Raw genomic sequence first — 23,191 nt, 5'->3', positions numbered from 1 at the left:
CCTGCTGAAGAAGCCTGGTAAATTAAGACATACCTAGAAAATACCATCTTTTCTCTGGACTTCAGTTCCTGAAAGCCATTGCTCAAATTGTAAATGAAAGGAGGCCTTTCCGCTTACGCTGGTCATTCCAGATGATTTATAAATGGACTGGGAGTGAAGCGCAAAAATCGTCACAGACGAGCAGATAATGTCCCATAAAAGAAGATTAAATGTTTTCTTAAAGTATGTAAACAGTTGTATAACTTTAGACGGCTCTGGATTAATTCATTTGACTCAGTGCCAGAGTAGGTGCTTAAGGGTGCAGTGACAGGCTTGGCAGTATGGGGCTACACCTTTTGATTAGGTGAGAGTTATTCCAAACTGGTGTGCCAATGGGACCAGGTGACCGGGCAGTGCAGTACCCTGGGTGTGACCCTGCCGTCAACCACTTACGCAAAGGAATTAGTGGGGATTCCAGATTAGTGGAGATTCCAGAAACTCGGTCCTTCTAAGGGACGATCTCCTAATGAGGAATGACAAGAGTGAGATCTTTCCTGGACCGCTTCCCACGTCTTTGCCAGTGCAGAATTTACATTGATTTTAGTTAGCATGTTTTCTCTTGAGCTATAAGTGGTTCTGACTATCTATGCTGTCTCATCAAATAGGGAGTTTGCAGGGCAGCTTAAACTGGTGGATGAGGTGCTCCTACTAATTCCTGATGATTTCTTTGACTGTATGAAATGTGGGCAGATTTGCTGTTAAGTGGGTGGCTGCTGTGAGCTATGAACTCAAATGAAGACAATAAGAAAACTCGGAAAGATGAGTCACACAAGTGACTGGCAACTATCTCAAAACATATTTTATTCTACATCATTTGCTGGGAGAAAAGACTCTGCACACATATTGCAAAAGTTTCAAAAAATTTAATAGAACTATTGGGATGATTATTCATATTTATGATCAGAGCTTGACAGATCTAGCCACAATTTATGTTGGCTTTGCTATGGACTGATTCTTTAAAATGATTAGTGAATCTTGAAATACAGCAAAAACCTTCCAGTTGCCACAGCCTCACAGGTCTGGAACTTTATACAAGCTGACAAACTAGCCCCGAAGTTCTGGGCAGGTGGCCGTAGCAATGACGTGGTCAGCTCTGAATAGAGGCTGGGATTTGGGAAAGAGCCATCGTTAGAAGTCTGGTTGTACCGGTGTGAATACTTGGAAGGCATTAACAGGAAGGGTCGGGACAGCTGGAAATGATAGCACAGGTAAATGCAAATTGTGTTATGAATTAAGTCTTTAGCCCCTTTGGCATTAGTGGAAAATGAAATTAGAAACTGGTCCTATCAATTCAGGGTAACATAAACACATTTGAAACAGAATGGGGGAAGGAAAGTAGGGAGAAAAACATCCAAAGTAGCATTATTGAGGAAATGAAGATATTTTTCAGTCAGGGAGGAAAGGAATGCTGTAGAGGAACAGAAGGTTTGAAAATGAGACTATGTGTGGAAGTATCTGGATAGACCTGTGATCTTCTTTAGAAAGGATCGCCTTTAGCTTTGCTCCTTAGGTGTGAAAGAGAACCTTCCTTGGCATAAGCCTGTTGTTTGCTCCAAAGCAAAGTTTGGACCAAAGCAAAATGCTGCTTTTAGTATGTTGTTAGGGAGTGAGCTTCACCAGTGACCTGTGTACAAAATCCTGTGCCTGGGCAGAGCAGAGGTGTGAAGAGCCATGCACGTTTCCGTGGGGTTTTATCAAATGAATGGGAGCTCCTTGCAGGAACAAAAACAGTCTGATTACTCATAGGTCTAATGGATCCATTATCTAAAAAAGTAGTTTTCTTTTCCCTCCCATGCAGTACAAAAGCTGTATTTGCTGTTGGGTAGCTACAATCATAGCAACCATGACAACGTGAAATCTGAGGAAGGGAGGAATCATAACCTTGATAGAGCTACTCTGGCATTACTGTAATAGGTGGATGCTGTGTGCGGTATACGCTCCGCATGTGCTTATGACAAGGAAGTGATTAACAGAATGCTTGGAAACCTGTTACGATTGCTTAACCTGTATAATTTCTTCAACCTATGTGCTCTTTTATGCTCAGAAGTGGTGAAACACGGAGTCAACTCAGATTTCATTGTTCTAAGTTAAATGAAAGTTGCAGGGACCTCTGTGGAGCTGGTGAGGTAGCCTAGTGGGGAAAAATCTTTTTTCCCTTTTTGTGTTGGGGTTTTTTTTTGGGTTTTTTTTTTTTTTTTTTATCCTGAATGAAAGCCTGAGTCTTTGCCTTCTTTATGACAGATAAGGGCTGTGTTACCTGATACCGTAAGTCAAGGTCTGTTTTTCAGATTGTTCCCCTGACAATGATGAACTGTCGTGACAGATGGGGATAGTTCAGCATATTTATTTCTTGGGCATAAGAAGTCTTCCCAGAGAGAGGGACCTCCTGGGCTAGGTGATTCTGGGAGACAGGGATTCTTGTTCCATTTGGACATGACCTGGTAAAGGTTTTTGCTTTATTTATGCATCCTCTTGTGTGTGGGTTGGTGTTTAAGTCTTTGGGTCTATTTCCATGCACCCATATCACAATGAGTAAATAGTACTGACTTCTGTAACAGATGTATTGCACATTTAACGTTTGCTAAGTGATTTAAATTCATTGCGTTGGAAATGTTGACTCTTTGTCTACACAAAAGAGGTTCCAGGCTTGTAAGTGACTCAAGCTGTGTCTATGTAATAGGAGATTTAGCATAAGTTGCAACCGTGGTGAGCTTTCTATTTTCATTTTTGCTTTTACATACCGTACTGCAGCTGTTCTGCTTCTAGACACTGTTAGTTCTGCACTTATAAGTTATGCCATTCTAAGGTTTGTTTCAAATACAAATCTGTTTTGATTTATTTTGGTTTTTAGGAAGTTTCCTAACTGCTCACCCATTGTTTACTTTCATTTGAGTGAGCTGAAGCATTTACACCAATGTCCAAGGGGCAATTTTGAACTTGTAGTGCAAATATAAAGGCATCTGTTCGTCTTCATATAGTAGCAAGCTCACCCACTCCATTGTGACAATGCCAGATGCTTCCGTGGATGTGTGTGATCATGTCAAGAACTTGTCCCTGTTTCTTCTGGGGAGTGAGCGAGTCACTATTTCTTCTGTCTCATTGTCTCCTTGTCTGTGGTCAGTATCCGTCAGAAGCTGGCACACTTCCTGAGATACGTGCCAGTGACACTGTAGTTTCAAGTTTCAATGTAGCAGCAGCATTACTGACCATGCCTCAGTCAAAATCAGAGCTGCTGATAATATGCTCAGTAGATGTGCTTTCTAATAAGACCTGGATCAGTTTTTTGTCATCAAGACCACCAGAACTTTTGCCAACAGCAACACTGAACAATTTCCTCATGACTTACAATAAGGGAGGGATTTCTCTCTGAACCAAGTGCAAGTGTAAGTACATAATCCATGTAAAAGAGAATTCCCCTGGAAGGTCAAGATCAGGGGTTCTTCAGGTCAGAATCGGGATAAAAGCTTTACTTTTACAAGTCAGGTATTCCTGAAATTAGGTTTACAGGGAGCCTGTCCACTGCAAAGAAAATCTGTCCACGTTGGAAGGCAAGGCTTGTGCTTGGTTAGCATTAACCTAGGGATGGAGAAACAGAAAAATCATTCTCGCAACACCAATGAGAGAAAGTAGAAATAACACTTTAAATTCTGCTGTAAACCCTTCTGACTTCCCAAGTGTAATGCTAAATCATGTTATTTCCCACACTGTTCATGTTTTTCATTATCAGTGGCTGTTTGGGGTCTGGTTGCATTATAATTTAACATAACATGATTAGAGAGATGTGACTTGGAGCTTCTCATAAACATGTCCAGAAAGCGTGGATGTCTGAATTAGGCTATATAGTTTTCTGTCTTGTTGAATGAGATAATAGGAACCAGATCACACTTGTTAAATTGATAAAACTTGTGCTTTTGCTGATGCAGTGTGCCCATTCACTGGTTTTGAGTTGATCAGCGAAAGTAAACCTGGTTGCACTTCTGTCAAGAAGGTCCTGGGCTTGTTTTTTACAGGATATTCTGAGGCACCTTATCTTGCTGTCTCTTTTTGAAACTAAATTCAGTATGAAAAACTTTTGGTTGGTCAGAGATACTGCAAAATGAGTATGTGTCCCTGTCTACTGGTGGGCAGCTCTGTTCCAGGTCTGAAGGGGGACTGGTGTAAGGGGAGGTCTCCCTTCATGGATATGTGTCCTGTTTGAAGTCAGTTTTTGTTGCAGGAAGAGACTCCTGTGTCATAAGCAGCCAACGCCAGAAGAGAATTTATATCTGTGAATCCTCAACAGCACCTCCTTTCTGCGCACCTAGCCTTTCTTGAGGAGTCACGTTTCTCACTGGCTGGCTTGGGTAGCTCCCACTCAAGACACTGGCTTCCTGAATCCTCTTCCTGGGCACCCTACAGAAGGGAGCCTAAACTCCCCAAATGCCAAAGAACCGGACACCCAGCACTGCTCGTTAAAACGATGTAGGAATGAGGCATTTCCCAACACTAGGGAATTAAGTGACATCAAGTTGTGCTTGAGTCGTTTATCTTCTTTTCCAGTGGGGTTGAGATGCATGAGTGGAAATATTCATTGTAAATGACTTAGTGTGCTCAGACTAGAAATTTATACACACACAGGTTTTTTAATTTCCAGTTGAGAAACTAGGTGAAGTTAAACTGTTACATTGACTTCTGGTGCGGTAGCTACCAATTTTGCATGGAGTGAAATAACATGAAGAGCCAGTGCAGAACACCATTGCATTAGCTACCTTTTTTTTAAATTTAAATCTTATGGTGTGTTGTTTGCAGGTCTATACATGTCATTAAAAACAGAGCTTCAAGGGACTGTGAGAAATCATCTGGCTGATGTCCCTGACCCAAGGCAGACTCGCCTGTCAGGAATGGTTTATACAGTTACTTAAGTGTCCCTGTAAATCTCCGGTGGTGGAGATTTTGCAGCCTCTGTAAGCTATGTGTTTCACTGCTTATTCCAACCACCAGAAAGATTTTCGTTATGTCAGAATTTCTCCTGTTGCAATTTTGAGCTTGTTACTCCTCTCACTCTCCTAAATCATAGGAAGAATTTATTTCTTTCCTCTGGATGAAATTTTGTCATTTTTCTTCATGGTCTTTTCTAGACTGCATAACCCTCATTCATTCATGAATTTGATCAGAAATCTGGAAGACTTCTACTACATTCACATTAGCTAAATTGTTCTTGAAGTACAATACTCAAAATTGGATACAGTATTCCAGGTCAAAGTCTCATCTGTATTGACTAGAAATGAAAGCTTACATATAAAACATGTAAGAGTCTGTTTATTTATCATTATGTCAATATGTTCCAAAATCATGCAGGTGGGATAATTAAACATGTTCAAGTTTCTGTTTACTGTAATCCCAAGAAACTTTCTGGAGAAGTGGGTACACTATCATACTATTTATTTTTGGGTTTTGGTAGTTGATTATTCCTACATGTAATACTTCATCCTATTTATTTCAGATCATTGGTGTTGATAAATTGAAAATTCCTCCTGTCCTCTAAAGAGCTCTCAGTTCCTACCCTTGGAATGTCTCAGATTGTATGTATACTCTAGTAGCATCTGCCTCACCTATGAAAATATAAATAGCTTTGGAATCAGATAGACTACCATGGAATTGTCTAATACATTATTCTTAGGTAATCATTTAATATTTTAAAATGGGCTTAAGGGCAGGCTAGAAGAGAAATCCATTGAGCGGTACTAACACATGGGAACCGTATCTGGCTCTTAAAGCTTGAGATTATTAGAAGGTCCCACATATGCATCCCCTATCCTTAGGCTAATACTCTGGGCATCCACCTTAGGCTGCTTGTCAGAGCCACTTTATGTTCTGGCCGTATAGGTCAGAACAAAGATCCATTTTCCGCTGCACTTATGTTCTTAGGGCTATAAATTATTGATACTTAACTAGGTAATGCAGCTTTTTGGCCACTTGTGTCACCCATTGTATAGACTACAGGAAATAACTGTATTTCCTTAGATTGTCATGAAACTGGCATTTGAAACACAAGGTCCACATTAGCACATCTTTTTCTTTTTCCCTATCTACAGTTCTTGCTCAGTTAAGAAAACTGGGGACATGTGACATGATTCTCACTGCCAGTTCTATGCCAGTGGTTTTTTTCCAGGAATGGAAGTTAGGTTGATTTCGTCTAAAATTCTTTGACTTGTCTTCTTCCTTCTTAGACACCACACTTTTATTTCCTTCCCCACCTTTTAAAATCCCACCTACACTGCAGAATTCTCCCAACACAATTGCTCACTGTGCAGGTGACTTCAGAGGGGTCCTGCACTGCCCTTCCCTGGGAGATACACAGCTGCCTTGCTCCGGGTAGCTGCCTTGCAAAGAACCCAAACAGACCCCCATACTGATGATATGGTCATGTTTTTAAGACCTGGAGACTTTCAGCAGGACTCTTACTGCAAGGAGTACCACTTGGCTCCCTAATTTTGTCACGTTTTCCAAATTAGAGAAAGGAAAAGATTTAGAAATGCTGCAAGCCGTGTTCTGAGTTGCGTAGTCCCACTGTATGTAATGTAGGTTGTATTACTATATATACACTGTAAAACCATAGCCACAACTGTTACTGTAGCCTTAACAGTTCAATCAGATTACAAGACATGGAAACTAATAGATAGGTTGATTGTCAGTTTAAAAAGGAAATGCCTAGAGCTCCTCTGCTGCTACATTTTCATCGCTTGCAAACCCCCACCCATCTCGGCTTTGTTACAGAGACATCATGAGAGCAATAATCCCCTAGTTTTCTTGAAGACACTGCACCATTTAACTTAGTGTTCTTTGTCAGGTAAAGAGTGACATCCTGTTTTCTCTAGATGTTTGTGCTGTTCAGCATGATTCTTTTACAGCAATAACCGGCACTACGCCTCCCTGCTACTTTTTATCTGCATTGTTAAACATAAGTGTTTTATTGTATAGCTTACCTAAACATCTGTAGTATGGTTATTGACACATGGCAAATAACTGTGTGAAAGATGGTTATCAAAACCAAGAGTAAGAGAGAAAGCTGCACAAGCAAGTAGATGATTAGAAGTTGATCCATTTGATACAAGAAAAATAACAGTAATCTTTCAGTTGTTATTATTTTAGAAGAAGCTCTCGTTGTGTAAAGAACATCATTTGTTACACACAGTTTAGCTGTCTTTCCAACCACACCACACTGCATCAAACCCACGTAATTCATTTGCTATTTACAAAGAACACCGTATGTGAAAGAGAGGATTTATAAATATACTAGTACTGGTGAATGCTTGTATTAATCCAGAAGCTTCTGCAGACCAACATTTTCCAATAACACAGGCTTCACAGAACTTCTGCTAGCTTGAAATCCAATTATTTGAAGTAGACATAACTCAGAAAAAGACTACTGAAATTGTAAATACAAAGTGCTTGAAATAACAGTTGTTTGTTGTTTCTTTTTTTTTTAAATTATTCCCTGCCTTACAAAGAACCAAACTTACAGCCAAATCTTATCATTAAGATGAGCTCATTAGGCACAGAACTCTCTTTCCTATATATAACTAGAGGGAGGAGCAGCAGACCCTTTTCGTGTTCATTTACTTTTAGGATTAAAAAGTAATTTTCAGTCTTAGATGACTTCTTAGCTTCCAAAAGTAAAAAAAACCAACCCAATGATATGATCTTGCATGCTTTATAGAGTTGGAGTTTTATAGATAGTTTCAGTCATATCTAAGTGATGACAATAATATTTGTGGTTCTGCCTTCAAAATAGGTCTTTTGATGCAATAGAGTGCCATTTTGATATTTTTCAACATACATCACACCGATGTTTTGTGTAAATTTATGGGTAAGGGACTTTTGTGCTTAGGTCTAATATTTAGCAAGCTGGACTAAACACATTGTTAAAGTTCAGAAAAGGTGCTGGAATGAACAGAACTTTTTAATGTTTATCACATTACCAACTTTATGAGTCTTGCTCTCTACAGTACCAGATTCTAATGAGAAAGTGTTTTTTGCTAATTTAAGAAAGCCTCAGAACTACTGAAGAGAAGACTGCTGACCTGTAGCAGGCAAACTTATTTCATCTATAATACATAAAAGATCAGAATTTTCCTTTGCAGAAACTATGCCAAGTTACAACTGGGAATAGAATACTAGCCGATTAATGTGTTGTTAAAAGACAGCTAACTTAAACTTCCAGAAGTAGTTTAGAGATTAAAATTGTTGGGCTGCAATGAAAAGCATAGTTACTATCCTGAATTTAATAGATGTTTAGAAAGACAGACATGAAATTAGGACAATTTCCCTCATAGCAAAACCTTGAGATTCTGAAGCATAATTTGTTTTACTTATTAGTTCATCATATCTTTGGTCAGAAAACCTGTTGCTACAATTGAGCAAGTTGTCAAACACAACAATTCGCCTGAGACATGGTCAGTAAAACTGAAAAATGGATAGATAGTGACTAATATAATAGATTTGGCAAAGATATTTCAGATACAAAGATAAGAGCTTTTAACATTTTCTTTCTGTCTTGCAAACACTGGATTTAATAGATAACAACATCACTTGGTATTATAATAGTTACTGAAAACAACTTGGAAAACATCCTCATATTTAAGAATAACGTTTAACCATCAGCGATTAGGGTGAACATGGTAAATGCATGCAGTTTTGCAGCAAAGTGTGATGGAAGACCAGCTGGCAACCAGAATCAGTATACCAGAGAAAGACAGACCTTGGGTATGTCACTATCCTCAGCAAACCATAAACTTGTAAAAGAAGCAAATTTTTCTCAACTAGTGTATCTTTGTAAAGTTTCTTCATTTAATAATTTTTGTGGAAGGAACTGCTTGTTGGACTTAACTACAGGTGCAAAGAGCAAAATGCTAGCAGCAGATCCAGGTTTACAGTAGGTGCTAGGGGAAAATAACGCTGTGATCGCAAATCCGTAAGGGATTTTTTTTGCCAGTTTCTAATTTCTTACAAGAATTTATTGCTAACTTGTTTTCCGTATTAATACAAAAATACAGTGGCACTTCAAATCCGCTACAGCAATTTATTAAAACCTGCACTTTTAAACTGGGACATTTGTCAAATGTAACAGATTGAATAACTGACATTTCACAACTTTAGCCTCTAAAATACAGAGGTGCAAATGAGTTTACTTCAGCACAATTCTACTTTTTTCAGTACCAAGGAAGTTTGTATTTGCTAGGAAGTTTGTTTTCCCAATGACATTTTTTTGAGAAGAACTTAAACCTTGGTCAGCATTTTTAGATGAGCTCTAAGTCACCCTGACTGTGGTTCAGGAAAACAAGCTAGTTATGATTGATGTTTCCAACATGAATCTTAAGCAGCAAAGACCTCTTAACATGACCCTCCTGAGTTCTAATGTATCAAGATAGTGATACGTTACACAAGTATGTGATACATATAATACCTGTATATATACACTATACATATACACACACCCTGTATATATAAATATATATATGGTGCACCTACAAAGCTGCAAAAGTTTTTTGGCCTATTACTGTCAGTTAAGGTACAAGCACAATCATCAGGAGTCACCAACCAAGAAGTGGATATGCCAAAATGTTAAAATAAAGCCTGACACAATAGATGTGCTTTTATTGTTCTTATTTTTAATAGTGCAAAAAAATAAAAAAGTCAGTAGTTTACTATTTTAAGATATTCCTAATTCTAAAAATATTTCCATTTGCAACCAAGAATGCAGTAGCACTTTTTTTGCAAAAAAGTCAGGTAAAATATTTGAGGCCAAATAAATTACTATAATGTTTTTTGTGGAACTGAATTATAAAACAGTAGTCCTTTATACAACCTCAAGAAAAAAAGCTTTTAAGAGATCTTTTGCCTTTGTAGAAGAGCATATTGGCAGTGTGTATAAAGCAAATAAGTCCATTTGTAGCTCAAGCTGTACAAAAGTCAATATGTGCTAGTAATTCTCTGTGCTGGCTTGTTGGATACTGCACTTTACACCTGGGGCACTCAAGAAAACTTTCATCAAGAAAGCTTGAATGTTTCAGGGAAGGACTTCTGTCATATGTGGTCAGTTTCTCTTCAAACACAGCTTGCAAGTCTTCTTGTGGTTCCATACGTCCAGATTCCTGAAGTTTCTGGAAAAGGAGAAGCTTTAGTGTAAGACTGGGGCATGCGTGTGCTGATCAAACACTGTAGGAAATAACATGAAGGTTTGATGGCACACAAGCCTTGTGTGCGTTACAGCACTAAGGGCAGAATTTTAAAGATGGCTAAATGCAGTTATGCTACTTGTGTGAACAGCAGCAAGCCTGTTGTACAAATCTAACACCACATTTAAATTAGATTGCATGTAGCTTTTCTGCAGGCTTTTTAAGACAGGTTTCCCCACAACGTCTGACTGGGAATCCTTCCCCAACCATCTTCCTAGCCACTCACACACTCTTTTTCCTTAATAAAAAGATGCTTCAGTCCCCTCTATGTAGGCTGCTGCCTAGTTATGTTCCCAAAAATCTCTGCCATAATTTTCTCTTCTCCTGATCCCATGCATGAAGTTTCTGTGTGTGAAGACTGTCCCTAACTGTAAAAGTCACCCAGTTGTGTATTTGACAGCTGCTCCTCCAGCTTCTTAGCACAGAGAAACTCAAAGCTGTAACTTCCCTGCTCTGCCCAAATTTCTGCTCTACTCCCAGCAGACAGAAGGTTTTCCAGTGGCCTCCCCTGGCAGCAGCAGCAATTGCAGTCCTAGCAAGCAAGGCTCTTCCAGGGGCAATGCATGAATGAAGAACATCAGTGTCTCGGAATTCATTCCATCCCCTTTCTCATTTGAGAAAATACTTCCAAATTGCATACAACTAAGAGGGAGAGCAGTCCAGCAGAGTCACAGAAGAATTACTCTCATGCAACTTGTTAGGAGCTTTTGTATTTATCTTCTCCGTAAAAAGCACAGCAGCCCCAGATCTGATCTAGTGAAGGGCACAGGTATTGGTTTTCATCTTGAACCTCATTTAAGTAAGTTCAGAAATGCAGTTTTGACAATCCTATTCAGCTATTGCCTAATCTTACAGGATGCCATATCGTAGAGTTCGAGAAGCACCAGTCAAAATGCATTTTTGCTCAAGACCAGAGCAATCCTGGATATGACAGAGCAAACCAGATCAGTGGCTTGCTTAATACGCAATCCTTTCCTACAAATTTCTCCATTAAGTCTAGGGATCAAATCTAAGTGGCTTTCTTCGGGCTTATATAATAAGCAGCAAACAGACCATGGCTCTCACAATACAAATGTGCTGTTTCATTGTAGTAGGGAGCTTGTCTTTTTGGAAATGAAAAACTCAGGTTTCAATGACCCACCCATCCTGTATCAGATGGATGTGGGGCAGAAATTAAACTCTTAAATGTAAAGATTGTGTTCTGTTCATGAGCAGCAAGTCTGAGTAGAAGCATACTGCAGCTTTATCGTTGTGCAACAGACAAAACTAGATACACACTACGATACAAAATACAGTTATGTTCCCTGCTCGGGAACCTGACTATTCTGATCTCCTTCTGCAGTACTAGTTCTTCATGCATGCTGTAGAGAAAAAAGATGCCTAGCTAGTTGACAGCAGCTTGGGGCCACATGCCTAAAGGATGGAAGGGCCTACAGTGAAGATCTGATGACATTAACAGAAGACTTACTACACTTGAAATAAGGTCCCAAAGTGAAGAGATAGACATTTATGCAAAATCCCTGACTAAATTCACTTGCCATTTATTCAGTACTTACCAGAGGTTCCAGACGGGTTATTTGCTCCCTGGCCTTGCGCAGTTCCTTAAGGACTTTGTTTAACTGATGCTGCAAGTTCTGGCGATCAAGTTTTTCATTCTCAAAGTCTGTGGTGCATATCTGGATCTGGCAGCCATCCAGTGTGAAAATTAAAGAATTAAAGAAAGAACTATTAATTGGGGGGAGGGGAAGGGGGAGAGAGAAATGTTTCCCCTTTATATATTTAAAGTAAGTTTTACTCTGCCATCATATCCTAAAATGGAATTTAAAAAAAATATTTTAAAGAGTCACTTATTGCTTTCACTACAGTGAAATTCATACATGCCCAATTATGAAAGTCTTCCTTAGTAGAGGTGGAGTTTGAAGTTCTTTTGATTGGAGGGTATTTCAAGCTGTCTTGCAGTCTTAAATGAAACATTTTATGGGAAAGCATGTAGTGCAATTCTCATTAAAAATGCCAGTTTCTACTCCAGAATCTTTCTTGTAGCAAGACAATTTGGACAGAAACTACGGGTAACACTGTACACTCAAACTGGAAAAAAATGTTACATTTATTTGCTAAATAACATCAATTAGATCTGTGAGAATGTACTTGGAAAAAATGACGAAGATGGAAAAGATGGCAGTGCAATTATTTGTATAACTTTCGTAAAAGTATATTTCAAAACGTCAATGAGCTGATTTGTTTTAGGATGTTTCCCACATCTAATTTGAGTCTGCAGAGTTGAACAAGTGATTATGGAGATAATAGCATCAGGTTTTATCACACCCTGTTATCGGTAAAAGATTACCGATTTTCCTCTTGACAGCTGCATCAAAATTTTTAGAAGCATCAAGAGATTATTCAGTTTAATATTCATATTTAGTATTACTTTATTTAATATATTACTGCTTCTTAAATTTCGAAGTTAAAGTCTAGAAAGCCTTTGTGTATAATAGAGACTAAGTATCACCATCTTAGCACATAATTCAGTACCTGTTGTTCCAATAAAGCTATCCTAGTGTGTTCCTCCTGCTGTTTGAGCAATGATTTATGAAGAAGTTGCACCTATGAGGCAGAAATATATTTGCAATAAAGAATTTCCATATACAACAGTTAATAAGCTTAATAAATAACAAATCTAAAAAGGAATGGAAGTAAGCCTTTATATTCCAACGCCAACAGAAAAATGTATGCCTGTTATGCAACAGCCAAACTCAATTCAGATATCGCTACCCTGGGGAAAACCTCAGGGAAACATAATTGCATTCAGCAGGGGGAATGCAGGATCATGTTATGGTTCAAAAGAAAAAAAAAAAAAAAAAAAAAAAAAAAATCAAGCTGAACTGTCCTAGGTGATTGCTGAGATGCAGACAAAAATATACACACAAAACCTATGTTTGCACTAACATGCCATGCTGTTAAAAAACACAAGCAATGCAACTTAATTTTTTTAAATAGAAGAGAACAAGTTTAGACTCTGATAGTACTACATTAAATTGGATTATGTAAACATTAAAAAAGTAAAAGTATCCTCCATTATCAGCATGTATCAACTTTTATACTGAATGCTCTGTTCAGCTGCAAAAAAAAAAAAATCAACACCTTTTAATCATTATTAACTAGTGAGAACCAGCCTGTGTTTAGAGAGCTAAACTGTTGTTCTGGTTTTAGCCTACTTTGGTGCCTACTACATTTTATTCTTGTATTTCAAATTTCAGTTCTACATTGCTTTGTTATCGATCACAAACTTCTCCCAGTAGCAAGTCTATCTTATTTGGATGCCCTGAGAACACTCCTTCAAGGAGGACTCTCCAGTTTCTCTTCAGCAGATATGTGGTCATGATTTCACATCCAGAAGAAGAAACGAGATTTAATTTTTTTTTGTTAGCATAACCCTGCTGATAGGAATATTCCAAGACACCACTGTAATGCTCTGTGTAGAGGAAATGGCAAAGTCCTCATGAGAAGGTTGGGACACAGCTGCTTATCCGGTAAGCATGATACTACCAGTCCACAGGTATCTGTAGCAGACAGGTGACAGTTAGGACCGCATGATAAAATAGCCCATATGGACTTGAAATTTTACCTTTCCTGTTCCCATTTACTATTAACATTGAGGATGAACTAGATTAGAATCACTTAAGTATTCTCTCAGTTCTCCCTCTTGTGTCCAACAAGACCAGGAAAACAAGGGAACAAATAAGTTCCTTGTTTAAACAAGGAAATTTCGAAGTCTGAATGTCGATTCAAACCAATATATTAAAGAAAAAAAATCAGTTTTAACCACAAGGACATGAATCTAGATATACATAAAGAACGGTTACCAGAGCAAGTGAGTGATGGTCCATTCTGGTTAAGTATGACTTTTCAGCTCTCCTGATTCATTGCCAATGATCTTAAACCTCCAAATGCATCCACTTACCTGACATAAAAGATCTTCAGACTTTTTCTTTTCTTCTCTGAGCTGTCCTTTAATAGTTTCATTTTCTTGTTTAAGTCTCTGCACTTTCTCTTCTTTAATTTTATTTTCATTTTCTAGAGTCTTCATTTCAGCAACCTGTTGAGACTGCATTAAGGCATTTAAACTCGTTATTTCTTGGTTTGTTTCTTCATACTTCTTTCTGAATTCATTAAGTTCGGATCTCAGCTGGGTTACAGTGCGTCTTTCTGTCTCAAGATCACTCTTAGCGGTTAGTAACAGCTGGTCATAATATTTTTGCTTTTCCTCCTGTAGATGACCTTAATGAGTCAGAAATAATTGAGATAGTAATGAGGGGGAAAAAAAAAAAATCACTTAAAAATCAGAAAATCCTTGACAGGATTTTAAGGCACATTGATAGAAATTGACATTCTAAGCTATTACACAGCTCAAATTGGCACCAAACTTTAGTTAAAACAGTTTCCAATACTTCTAATGCAGTGAAGTCTCCTTCCCAGTATAGTTACTGGAAAACTGCAACTTGGCTTGTGTATAGTGTTCTGTGCTACAGCCACTTCCTTCACTAACCCTGACAGCAATATTATATCCTTTGCCCTGACTACATAAGCTCCATGAGCCACACATAATTCTTATATGGCCTCATTCATTATCCTGATGCATGGGAATCAAGGCCTGAAGACACTAGATTCTCACTTCCAGATTTAGGCTCCTTAGCCAAGATTCTGGCATTAATGCCTCCCCAGTGATACCCTGGGGATCTGATGGGCTCTTCTTCACTTTTATTGACCAAAGCCAGACTATCCATTGTCTTTTGCAGATTATCTTCTTCAAGTTGTATGCCATCATTTACTTCTAAATTGCAAATAAAAGGGACTAGGATAGTTTTATTGATAAAAAAATGCCTGCTTCTTGGCTAGTGACTGTTACTTAAACCAGAGTTTGGAAAATTTCTGCTTGGCGACCCAAGAAAAGTTTAGTAAGTAAGAAAAAGAAAAAAAGGCAGTCTGTAGAAATTCAGTATTAATACAAAATATGCCTAAAAGCAGAAAGAGGAATGCGGAATTTCACAGGCTTTGGCACTGTAAATTTCTTGACTTTGATACTTTTCCTATTGAAGGCTTCCCCTCATTCTTCAACGTGTTATTTAATAGAGGAAGTTTCTTGCTTGAATGTTCTCCCTCCCCTCAACTATGAGCCAAACCTTACCTTCTCATTAGCAGTACTCCTTTATAGGGCGGTGAGATCCTCAGAGAAATACCAAGTTTTTCCTTGGAAAAAAGTTGTCATATCTACTTTCAACTTGTATAGCTAGGTTCCTAGAAACTCGGATGTCTGCTACTGTCTAGCTGCTTGAAGAAGGGAACTTTTCTTAAACCCTTACTCCTAATCTTCTAGCTGCTCTGACAACAAAGCTTTGACTGCAGTAACTCCGAGTTACATTTCCTGGTGAGCTACTTCAGTTTGCTTCCTTCTAGAAGTCTATAAACAGTATTTTAAACAGCAGCAAAACCAGATTATGATATTTTACTGTTTTCCATAAAGATTCAAGCAGTAATACAGAAACCAAGCCACTGCACAGGAATTACTAAGTGGCAAGTATCTGTGGGCATACTTATTCCAAAAGATGCTAGTTCTATTTACTGAATTTAACCTTGCAGGTCAGTTGCAGTATATATGAAATTAATAATTTCATAATAAGAAAAGCAAGCCAACTCCTTCTGTTCAATGTGATTTTAATTTTATTCCAGATGCTGCTCAAGCACAACTCAAGTCAGTCTGAATGCATGGTACTGAAAGGGTGCTCGTTACTGAGGAGCTACTTAGCACAGAAGTGAGCTAGAGGTGACCAGATCCGTATTAGGAAACACTGTTCAGGTGAGTAAAGAACGTGGCATTCTTGAGTCATTTTTATAATATTTATTTTGAAAAAAAAATATTTAAAAACCTGATCCACACCTAGCTAATAAAATCCTTAGTGCTTCCATTATGCAGGTTGAAAGTGTACTTTGAAGGATGGGAGACATACATATATTTGCCTCAACACTTTTGGCAAACAGAGAGGTTGCTAATAGAGTGTCAAGGCTGTTAAAAACCATCTTTGAAGTAGATAAGAACATGAAATACTGTCGATCAAGTAATGCAGCTGGGTAACAGGAAGCAAAGAAATTTTACTTAACCAAATTTTAACATTAAGAAACCAGAATGTTGAGAAGGAAGTCTTGATCTTGTTTAATTGTGCTATAATTTGCTTTCAGAAAACTTATTCTATAGATAATTATGGTTTGGGTCACTTGTGGGGAAAGAATAAAATTGATACCTTCCGAGTTGAAATCTTTTGATTCTTGTGGGCTAACTATTTCCAACTTCTGTTCAAGTTCAAAGATCCTTCCAAGCAATCCCCTGACATACGCTTCACGTTGCTGGTCATACAGTAGCCACTGTTGGTTTTTCTCAAGAGCCTTCATGAAAAGGAACATAAGAACAACAAAAAAGCCTCTGGCAATTTATCACATTTTAAAAGTACTAGTCATCTTAAAAATGTTAAGAGTTATACAAGATAGTTGGGGTTGTTCAGCCTGGAGAAGAGGAGGCTCCGGGGAGACCTTATAGCAGCTTTCCAGTATCTGAAGGGGGCCTACAAGGAAGCTGGAAAGGGACTTTTTACAAGGGCATGTAGTGATAGGACAAGGGGTAATGGCTTCAAACCAGAAGAGGGGGGATTTGAAATACATATTAGGAAGAAATTTTTCACTGTGAGGGTGGTGAGGCACTGGAATAGGCTGCCCGGGGAAGTTGTGGATGTCCCATCCCTGGAGGTGTTCAAGGCCAGGCTGGATGTGGCCTTGGGCAACCTGGTCTAGTGGGACGTGTCCCTGCCCATGGCAGGGGGGGTGGAACTATGTGATCTTCAAGGTCCCTTCCAACCCAAACCATTCCGCGATATATTATACAGTTTAAAGATAAGCTAGTTAATTCTGCTGCAAATTGTAGTAGCTTTCTCTGTACAATAAATAAAGCCCATCTTCATTTGGAAAGATAAGTCAGGTTGTTGAGCATAAGTTAAAATTGCAGCAATATTAAACACTGATTGGCTTGTTGCTCGGAATGGAAAGACAACTTTAAACCAGAGGTTTTCATGAGTCACGCCCAGATTATGAAGAATTAACCTTTCAATCTCAAATATAAAATCGAACAAACTAAAACTGTATCATTGCGACTTAAAGTTTGTAGGAACAAGGACGTGGATTTTATATCTGATTGGATCATAGAATTATTCAGGTTGAAAGGGACCACAGGTTTCTAATCCAAGCTCATGCTGTCCCAGGCAGTGTCAGCTCAGAAGCTAGACCAAGTTTTTTTAGGGCTCCCATTTTGTCAGCAACCACTTTGTTCTGATGCTCCAAGCAATGTTTTTCAAAGATGGTGGAAATAGTGTATTTTTTATTTAAATTATTGTCTTGTCACAAAATAATTTTAAATATTATATTTTAGAGGGAAACATAACTCTCTGAGGTCCCAAAAATATATATGGTGATAATTTACATTCTTATGCATCTTGATACAAATGATTTATACTTGCAATGTTGTACATGAAACTTACATCTTTCAATTGTTTTTCAACTTCATAAAGATTAGTTGGTGATCCAGTGCTGTTTGTTACAGCTTCCTGCAGACAAAGAACAACCTGTTAGTGTTCTTTAAAATAGATGGCTGAAACAGTAATGCTAGTCCTGTATGACTATTAATCTCACATAAATAGCATAAGAGTATTTTAAAAATTGAAAACAGATGCATGCATGTGCCTTTTGTGTTTAAAGATCTTTATAGTCTTCCTTTTTTAAAAAAAAAAGGATCTAAGTTATGTAGAAAACTATTTCATAGATTTAAAATAAAATCTGGAAGATACAGGACAAGATTTACATTTAACTAATTCTATAACTCTGCAACTCATAGTTATATTAAAACATTTCCCAAGAAGAATATCATGCATCTTCTGCTGAACTGCTATCTTGGAAGACCTGAAAGGTGCAGGAGAGCTTCCGAAAAATATTATTTAAATACACAAAAAAGGTGTTTGTTCTATTTTTGTATCCTCGTGCATTAGACAATAAGCTAGACCTCTAAGAGTTGTTGGGGAAAGCTAGAGACCTTGACAACTTCGTTGGGATAACAGGAGGATTATAAACATCTGGGAAACCATGCAAGCCTGTCTGGACCCATAAGGGCATATGGTTGGTTTTCTGAGACCTGATCCACAGTAGAGTGCTTAAAGTATGAGTTGAAGAGTTGTTTAGATCTATATAAAATTAAACAGCAGTTAAACAGTTATATTTCTTTCAGAATCTGACACGCTTATTCACTGTATGATAGAAAGCTTTTTGGAATTGTGCAGGTATGTCAGAGGGAACTTTAAGGAAAAAGTAGATTACTGCCAAAATCCAAGCTACATTTTTCCAAAGTTTTCCTGTGGTTTTTGGAACATGATTTAGAACAAGCTTTACAGCTGAAAAAAATACAGGAGATCTTAAATTCTCTAACAAAGTTAAAAGTCTCTTGAAATTGAAAATAAATACATTGTATTTAAAGTGGTATTTCCCAAGATATTGCATTACTAGAAGTGAGATATAGATATATATATATATATGTATGATCACTGAAAATTAGTAGATCAAGGTATTTTGCTATTACTTGGCTAAAGCCACATTTCTAGAAATTACTCAACTTCCCTGTCAAACATGGGGAACCAGCACCATCTGCAGGTCAAAAGCTGGAAAAGACTTATAGGCACCAACTTCCCTGTGCCCCTTATTGAGATGCTACTGCTTTTTCCACGGACTATCAGAACAGGTAGGAGTGAAAAAACTGTAGAAAACTAAATGCACTAGTAAAAAGCTGTTAAGTAGCTGGCACCATACCTATTAATCATTTTATATAAGAGAAGCCACTCATTATTCCTGTCCTATCTTCTGTCCCGTAGAAGTACTTACCATGTGTGATGCCATGTAAAGTACAGGCAACTAGTTTTAACTGAGGAGCAAGTGAGGATTCATGAGAGCAAGGAGGAGAAAGATATTCTTATAGAATCATAGAATAGTTTGGTCTGAAAGGGACCTATAAAGGTCAGCTAGTCCAAACACCCTGCAATGAGCAGGGACACCTTCATAGATCAGGTTGCTCAGAGCACCATCCAACCTGACCTTGAATGTTTCCACGGATGGGGCATCTACCACCTCTCCAAGCAACCTGTGCCAGTGCTTCAGCACCCTCATAGTAAAAAACTTTTTCCTTATGTCTAGTCTAAATCTTCCTCTTTTAGTTTAAAGCCATTAACCCTTGTCCTATCACAACAGGCCCTGCTCAAAAGTTTGTCCCCATCTTTCCTGTAGGCCCCCTTTAAGTACTGGAAGGGTGCAATAAGGCCTTCTCAGAACCTTCTCTTCTCCAGGCTGAACAACCCCAAGTCTCTCAGCCTGTCCTCATAGGAGAGGTGCTCCAGCCCTCTGATAATCTTTTTGGCCCTCCTCTGGACCTACTCCTACAGGTCCACGTCTCTCCTGTGCTGAGGGCTCCAGAGCTAGACACAGTACACTCCAGGTGGGGTCTCACCACAGTAGAGGAGCAGAATCACCTCCCTCAACCTGCTGGTCACACTTTTTTTGAAGTGTCCCAGGATATGGTTGGCTTTCTGGGCTGCAAGTGCACATTGTCGGCTCATGTCCAGCTTTTCTTCCACCAGTACCCCAAGTCCTTCTTGACAGGGTTGCTCTCAATCCCTTCATCCTCCTTGCCTGTATCAATACCAGGCGTGTTGCTGAATAGCTCAGCCTTCTCCTTGTCTGTTGTTATCATTTTGCCAGTCTTACTTTTTGGGGGGAGGGGTGTACGCTTTTTTGACCTTCCTTTTCTGGCTAACATACCTATAGTAGGCCGCCTTATTTTGTTTTGCATCCCTTGTCAAGTTCAGCTCCAGCCACGCCTTGGCTTTCCTGACCCCGTCCCTACACAACTGGGCAGCATCCCTACACTCTTCCCAGGATACCTGTCCCTGCTTCCAACTGCATTTCTTTCTTGCCCTTTAGTTTGACCAGCAGGTCTTGACTCGGCCATGCCAGTCTCTTGCCTTCCTTTCCCGATTTCTGACACCTGGGGATCAAGAGCTCTTGCACTCTATGGAAAGCATCCTTAAAAACCTGCCAGCTCTGTTCTGCTCCTTTGTCCCTGAGGGCAGTTTCCCAGGGGGTCCTGTTGACTAACACCTTGAAGAACTGGAAGTCTGCTTTTCTAAAATTCAGCATCCTGACTTTAATCTTCGCCTGACCCATATTCCTCAGGATTGCAAACTCCACCAGTGCACAATCACTGCAGCCCAGGCTGCCTCCAATCAGCTTATGACTGAAACTGAGTTAGGTGATGAGCATAGTTTGTCTTTATTAATGCCTCATGTCTCTTACAGCTGCCTTCTCAGTCTGTTTAATCACTGAGCATACAAACCCGAGAAGGGCATAATATCTGCTTAAGCAACAGTGGATCATTACATGTAGTACCACTAGTCACACCACCTCCGTGTAAGCTGGAAGAAGGTTCCTTGCACTACAGAATTAGAGAATTCCCTCCCCAGCTGCATTGCCTGAAGTTGAGCTCCCTGACTGTTCTTCATTTAGCATTCAATCTGCATATAATCTCTCTTCATACAATAGTTTTTCAGCATGCAATGCAACTTGTAAGAATATTAGAAATCCACCCTATTTTATAACAAATACCAGCGCTTAATGGGCGCAAATTCCAAGTCTAATTTGTTTACAAGATAGATTTGGAATTTGCGGTTTCTTCAGTGCTTACCTGGGATGCCTGAGAAGTACCAGCTCTGTTTTCAAGCTCAGAACATTTTGCAGTAACAGTGGATAAATTACATTTTAACCGGTTCATTTCTTCCAATAGAGAAGAAAATAACTGTTCTCTTTTTTCTGCTTCCTTTGTTTTTTCCTCTAGTTGACTTTGTAACAAGAAGACGTCACTGCTATTGGGTTTGGATCTAAGCTTGTCCTTCAGGTTTTGGATTTCTTTGTCCTTCTCTTCGAGAATATGGTTGTGTTTTTCTTTTTCTTTTTCAAGGGAAAGTATTTTCTAAATGAAACAGAATAAAAAAAGTGACACATATGAATAAGTGTCAGTCTATGCAATAAATGCATTTGCGAGTTTACAGCAGTTCAAGGAGATACTCACTTTGAAAGGTTCCCTCTTAGCCTTTAATTAGCTGAGAATATTACTTTTTACTCAAAACAGATGATACTACAATGGTCATCACAATACTACATTGATCATCTGAAATACTTCAAGTGATAGTAAGAACAGCCTGAAATAGATGAAACAAGGAAAGAATGCAAAGAACCACATTTCACAGACTTGGGAGGTACTGTGTTTTGTATGTGAATACAGATCACTACAATAGATGAACCTTAAAACACAATCAGTACAAAAACTCTTGAACGCTTCCAGTGAAGAGATACATTTCTTAGTGTTGGTTAGCATATTTAGTAGCTTTTGACAAGCAGCAGAGCCTTCTTGCAAACTAAATGACAATAAGTGAAATTGCAAAAGAGTTATAATAAAGCATTCAGGACAAGGATCCTGCTTTCCAAATTATCTGGCCTTTTAGTTTCAAAATGTGCTTTAGTAGATATTTTCACATGCACTGTCTTTTCAATAGGCCTCCAGCACAGGTAATTATTACACAGCATTAATAGTGCATTTGAGATACCCTGGGGCTCTGCGTAAACTTCCGTTATGATAGCATTTCATTTTCCATGAGAAAGGTTGATGTTGAAATCCTACATGTTGGTACCAAGTCATTAGAAAGAAAGGAATTGAATTTTAGAGTGCCTCATTTATGGAGCGGTTGAAGACGACACAGTGCTCACTAGAATTAAAATATTGACACCAAGTGGTACCTAGTGTATCTAAACATGCCTATTATTTTCCACCTGTAAACTAGGAACACAATATTAAGTGCATTACACTGAGCAAGCAGCAAACATGCTAAGGAATTTAGCAACAACAGAACATGAGCTGTCTAGCCATAGCTGGTACTTGCTCTAGCACTTCTCATCTGGCATAGCACAGACACATGAAAAGTGTTTCTGTCAAAGAAGTAACCTAGAAATATTAGTGTGCCTGGTCTCCATGAGTTGTATGCTCTGAAAGGGTCCATTTAAAGTTACCCAGTCCTACTGGGAAACTAACAGTATGTGACTTTGTCATGTATTAAGTCTTCAACTTCTTTCTCCGCAACCATAGACGGTGAACCGATTACAGCTTTACTTACCTATAGCTGAGTGGGAGCTTGAGAATACAGTTCAAGCAAATACTCAGCACTTACTGGCATGTTCTTAGGCAACTGTTTGCAAACACAATGTTCTTTGCAGGAAATGCTCAAAATAATTCTCTGGGACCAACCATTCCAGAGAGCTGGACATATAAGGACAGGTCTTAATTTCAAACTAAAACAGTACTGGTATCAAAGTAAGGTAAGTTTTAAGAGGAAAGGCTGGCACCTTGCTTACGAAGTCAGACATCCTCAGACTCACGTTGACTGTGCACAATTAGGACCTCACAAACGCTACTTCGAGTACCAACATCCACCTCACCTCTCGCAGCCCGTCCTTTTCCGGGTCACTCATTTTGCCTTTCCCTTTCACAGCTTCCTCCAAGGATTTTCTCAGGGCTGCATTCTCTTGCTTGTACTTCTCGAGATCATTCTCAGGTCTGGAGCTACCCGACTTTAAGCTCCACTTGCCACCAATTATACCTTTAGCGGTCTTGGAATTCATCTTTAAGCACCTATAAAAATACAAACGTCACGTTAGGGAACAGCATTCCCTCCCACCAGGCAGAATAGGGCTTCTCACAGAGTTCTAGTCAAGCACGGGCAGCGCAGGGCTTACTGGCTCCTGCCAGC

At 38.9% G+C, this 23,191-nt stretch overlaps 1 protein-coding gene across 1 annotated transcript; it reads right to left on the bottom strand.

Annotated features, from left to right (window-relative positions):
- Nucleotides 1-9,974: 9,974 nt before the first annotated feature.
- On the bottom strand, nt 9,975-23,063 carry CEP55 (centrosomal protein 55kDa). The gene is made up of 8 exons (XM_009888689.1): nt 22,881-23,063; nt 21,076-21,360; nt 17,837-17,902; nt 16,553-16,694; nt 14,218-14,534; nt 12,789-12,860; nt 11,813-11,938; nt 9,975-10,181 (listed from the first exon to the last, which is right to left on the bottom strand). Exons 1-8 carry the CDS (start codon nt 23,061-23,063, stop codon nt 9,975-9,977), a joined length of 1,398 nt encoding a protein of 465 aa, XP_009886991.1.
- Nucleotides 23,064-23,191: the final 128 nt, after the last annotated feature.

The sequence above is a fragment of the Charadrius vociferus genome, unplaced genomic scaffold (genome assembly GCF_000708025.1).
Source record: "Charadrius vociferus isolate BGI_N301 unplaced genomic scaffold, ASM70802v2 scaffold436, whole genome shotgun sequence".
NCBI classification, from domain to species: domain Eukaryota; kingdom Metazoa; phylum Chordata; class Aves; order Charadriiformes; family Charadriidae; genus Charadrius; species Charadrius vociferus.
The sequence above is the reverse complement of the archived record's forward strand: the minus strand, read 5'-3'. Positions and strand labels throughout refer to the sequence as shown.

What these genes read in the sequence shown, in the direction of transcription:
- CEP55 (XM_009888689.1), bottom strand. Translation starts at nt 23,063, where the DNA reads ATGAATTCCAAGACCGCTAAAGGTATAATTGGTGGCAAGTGGAGCTTA. An exon ending in AAAAGATTTCAACTCGGAAG is followed by an intron (nt 14,535 to 16,552) that starts GTATCAATTTTA and finishes TGACTCATTAAG; the next exon opens with GTCATCTACAGGAGGAAAAG. An exon ending in TAGCTTTATTGGAACAACAG is followed by an intron (nt 11,939 to 12,788) that starts GTACTGAATTAT and finishes GATGGCTGCCAG; the next exon opens with ATCCAGATATGCACCACAGA.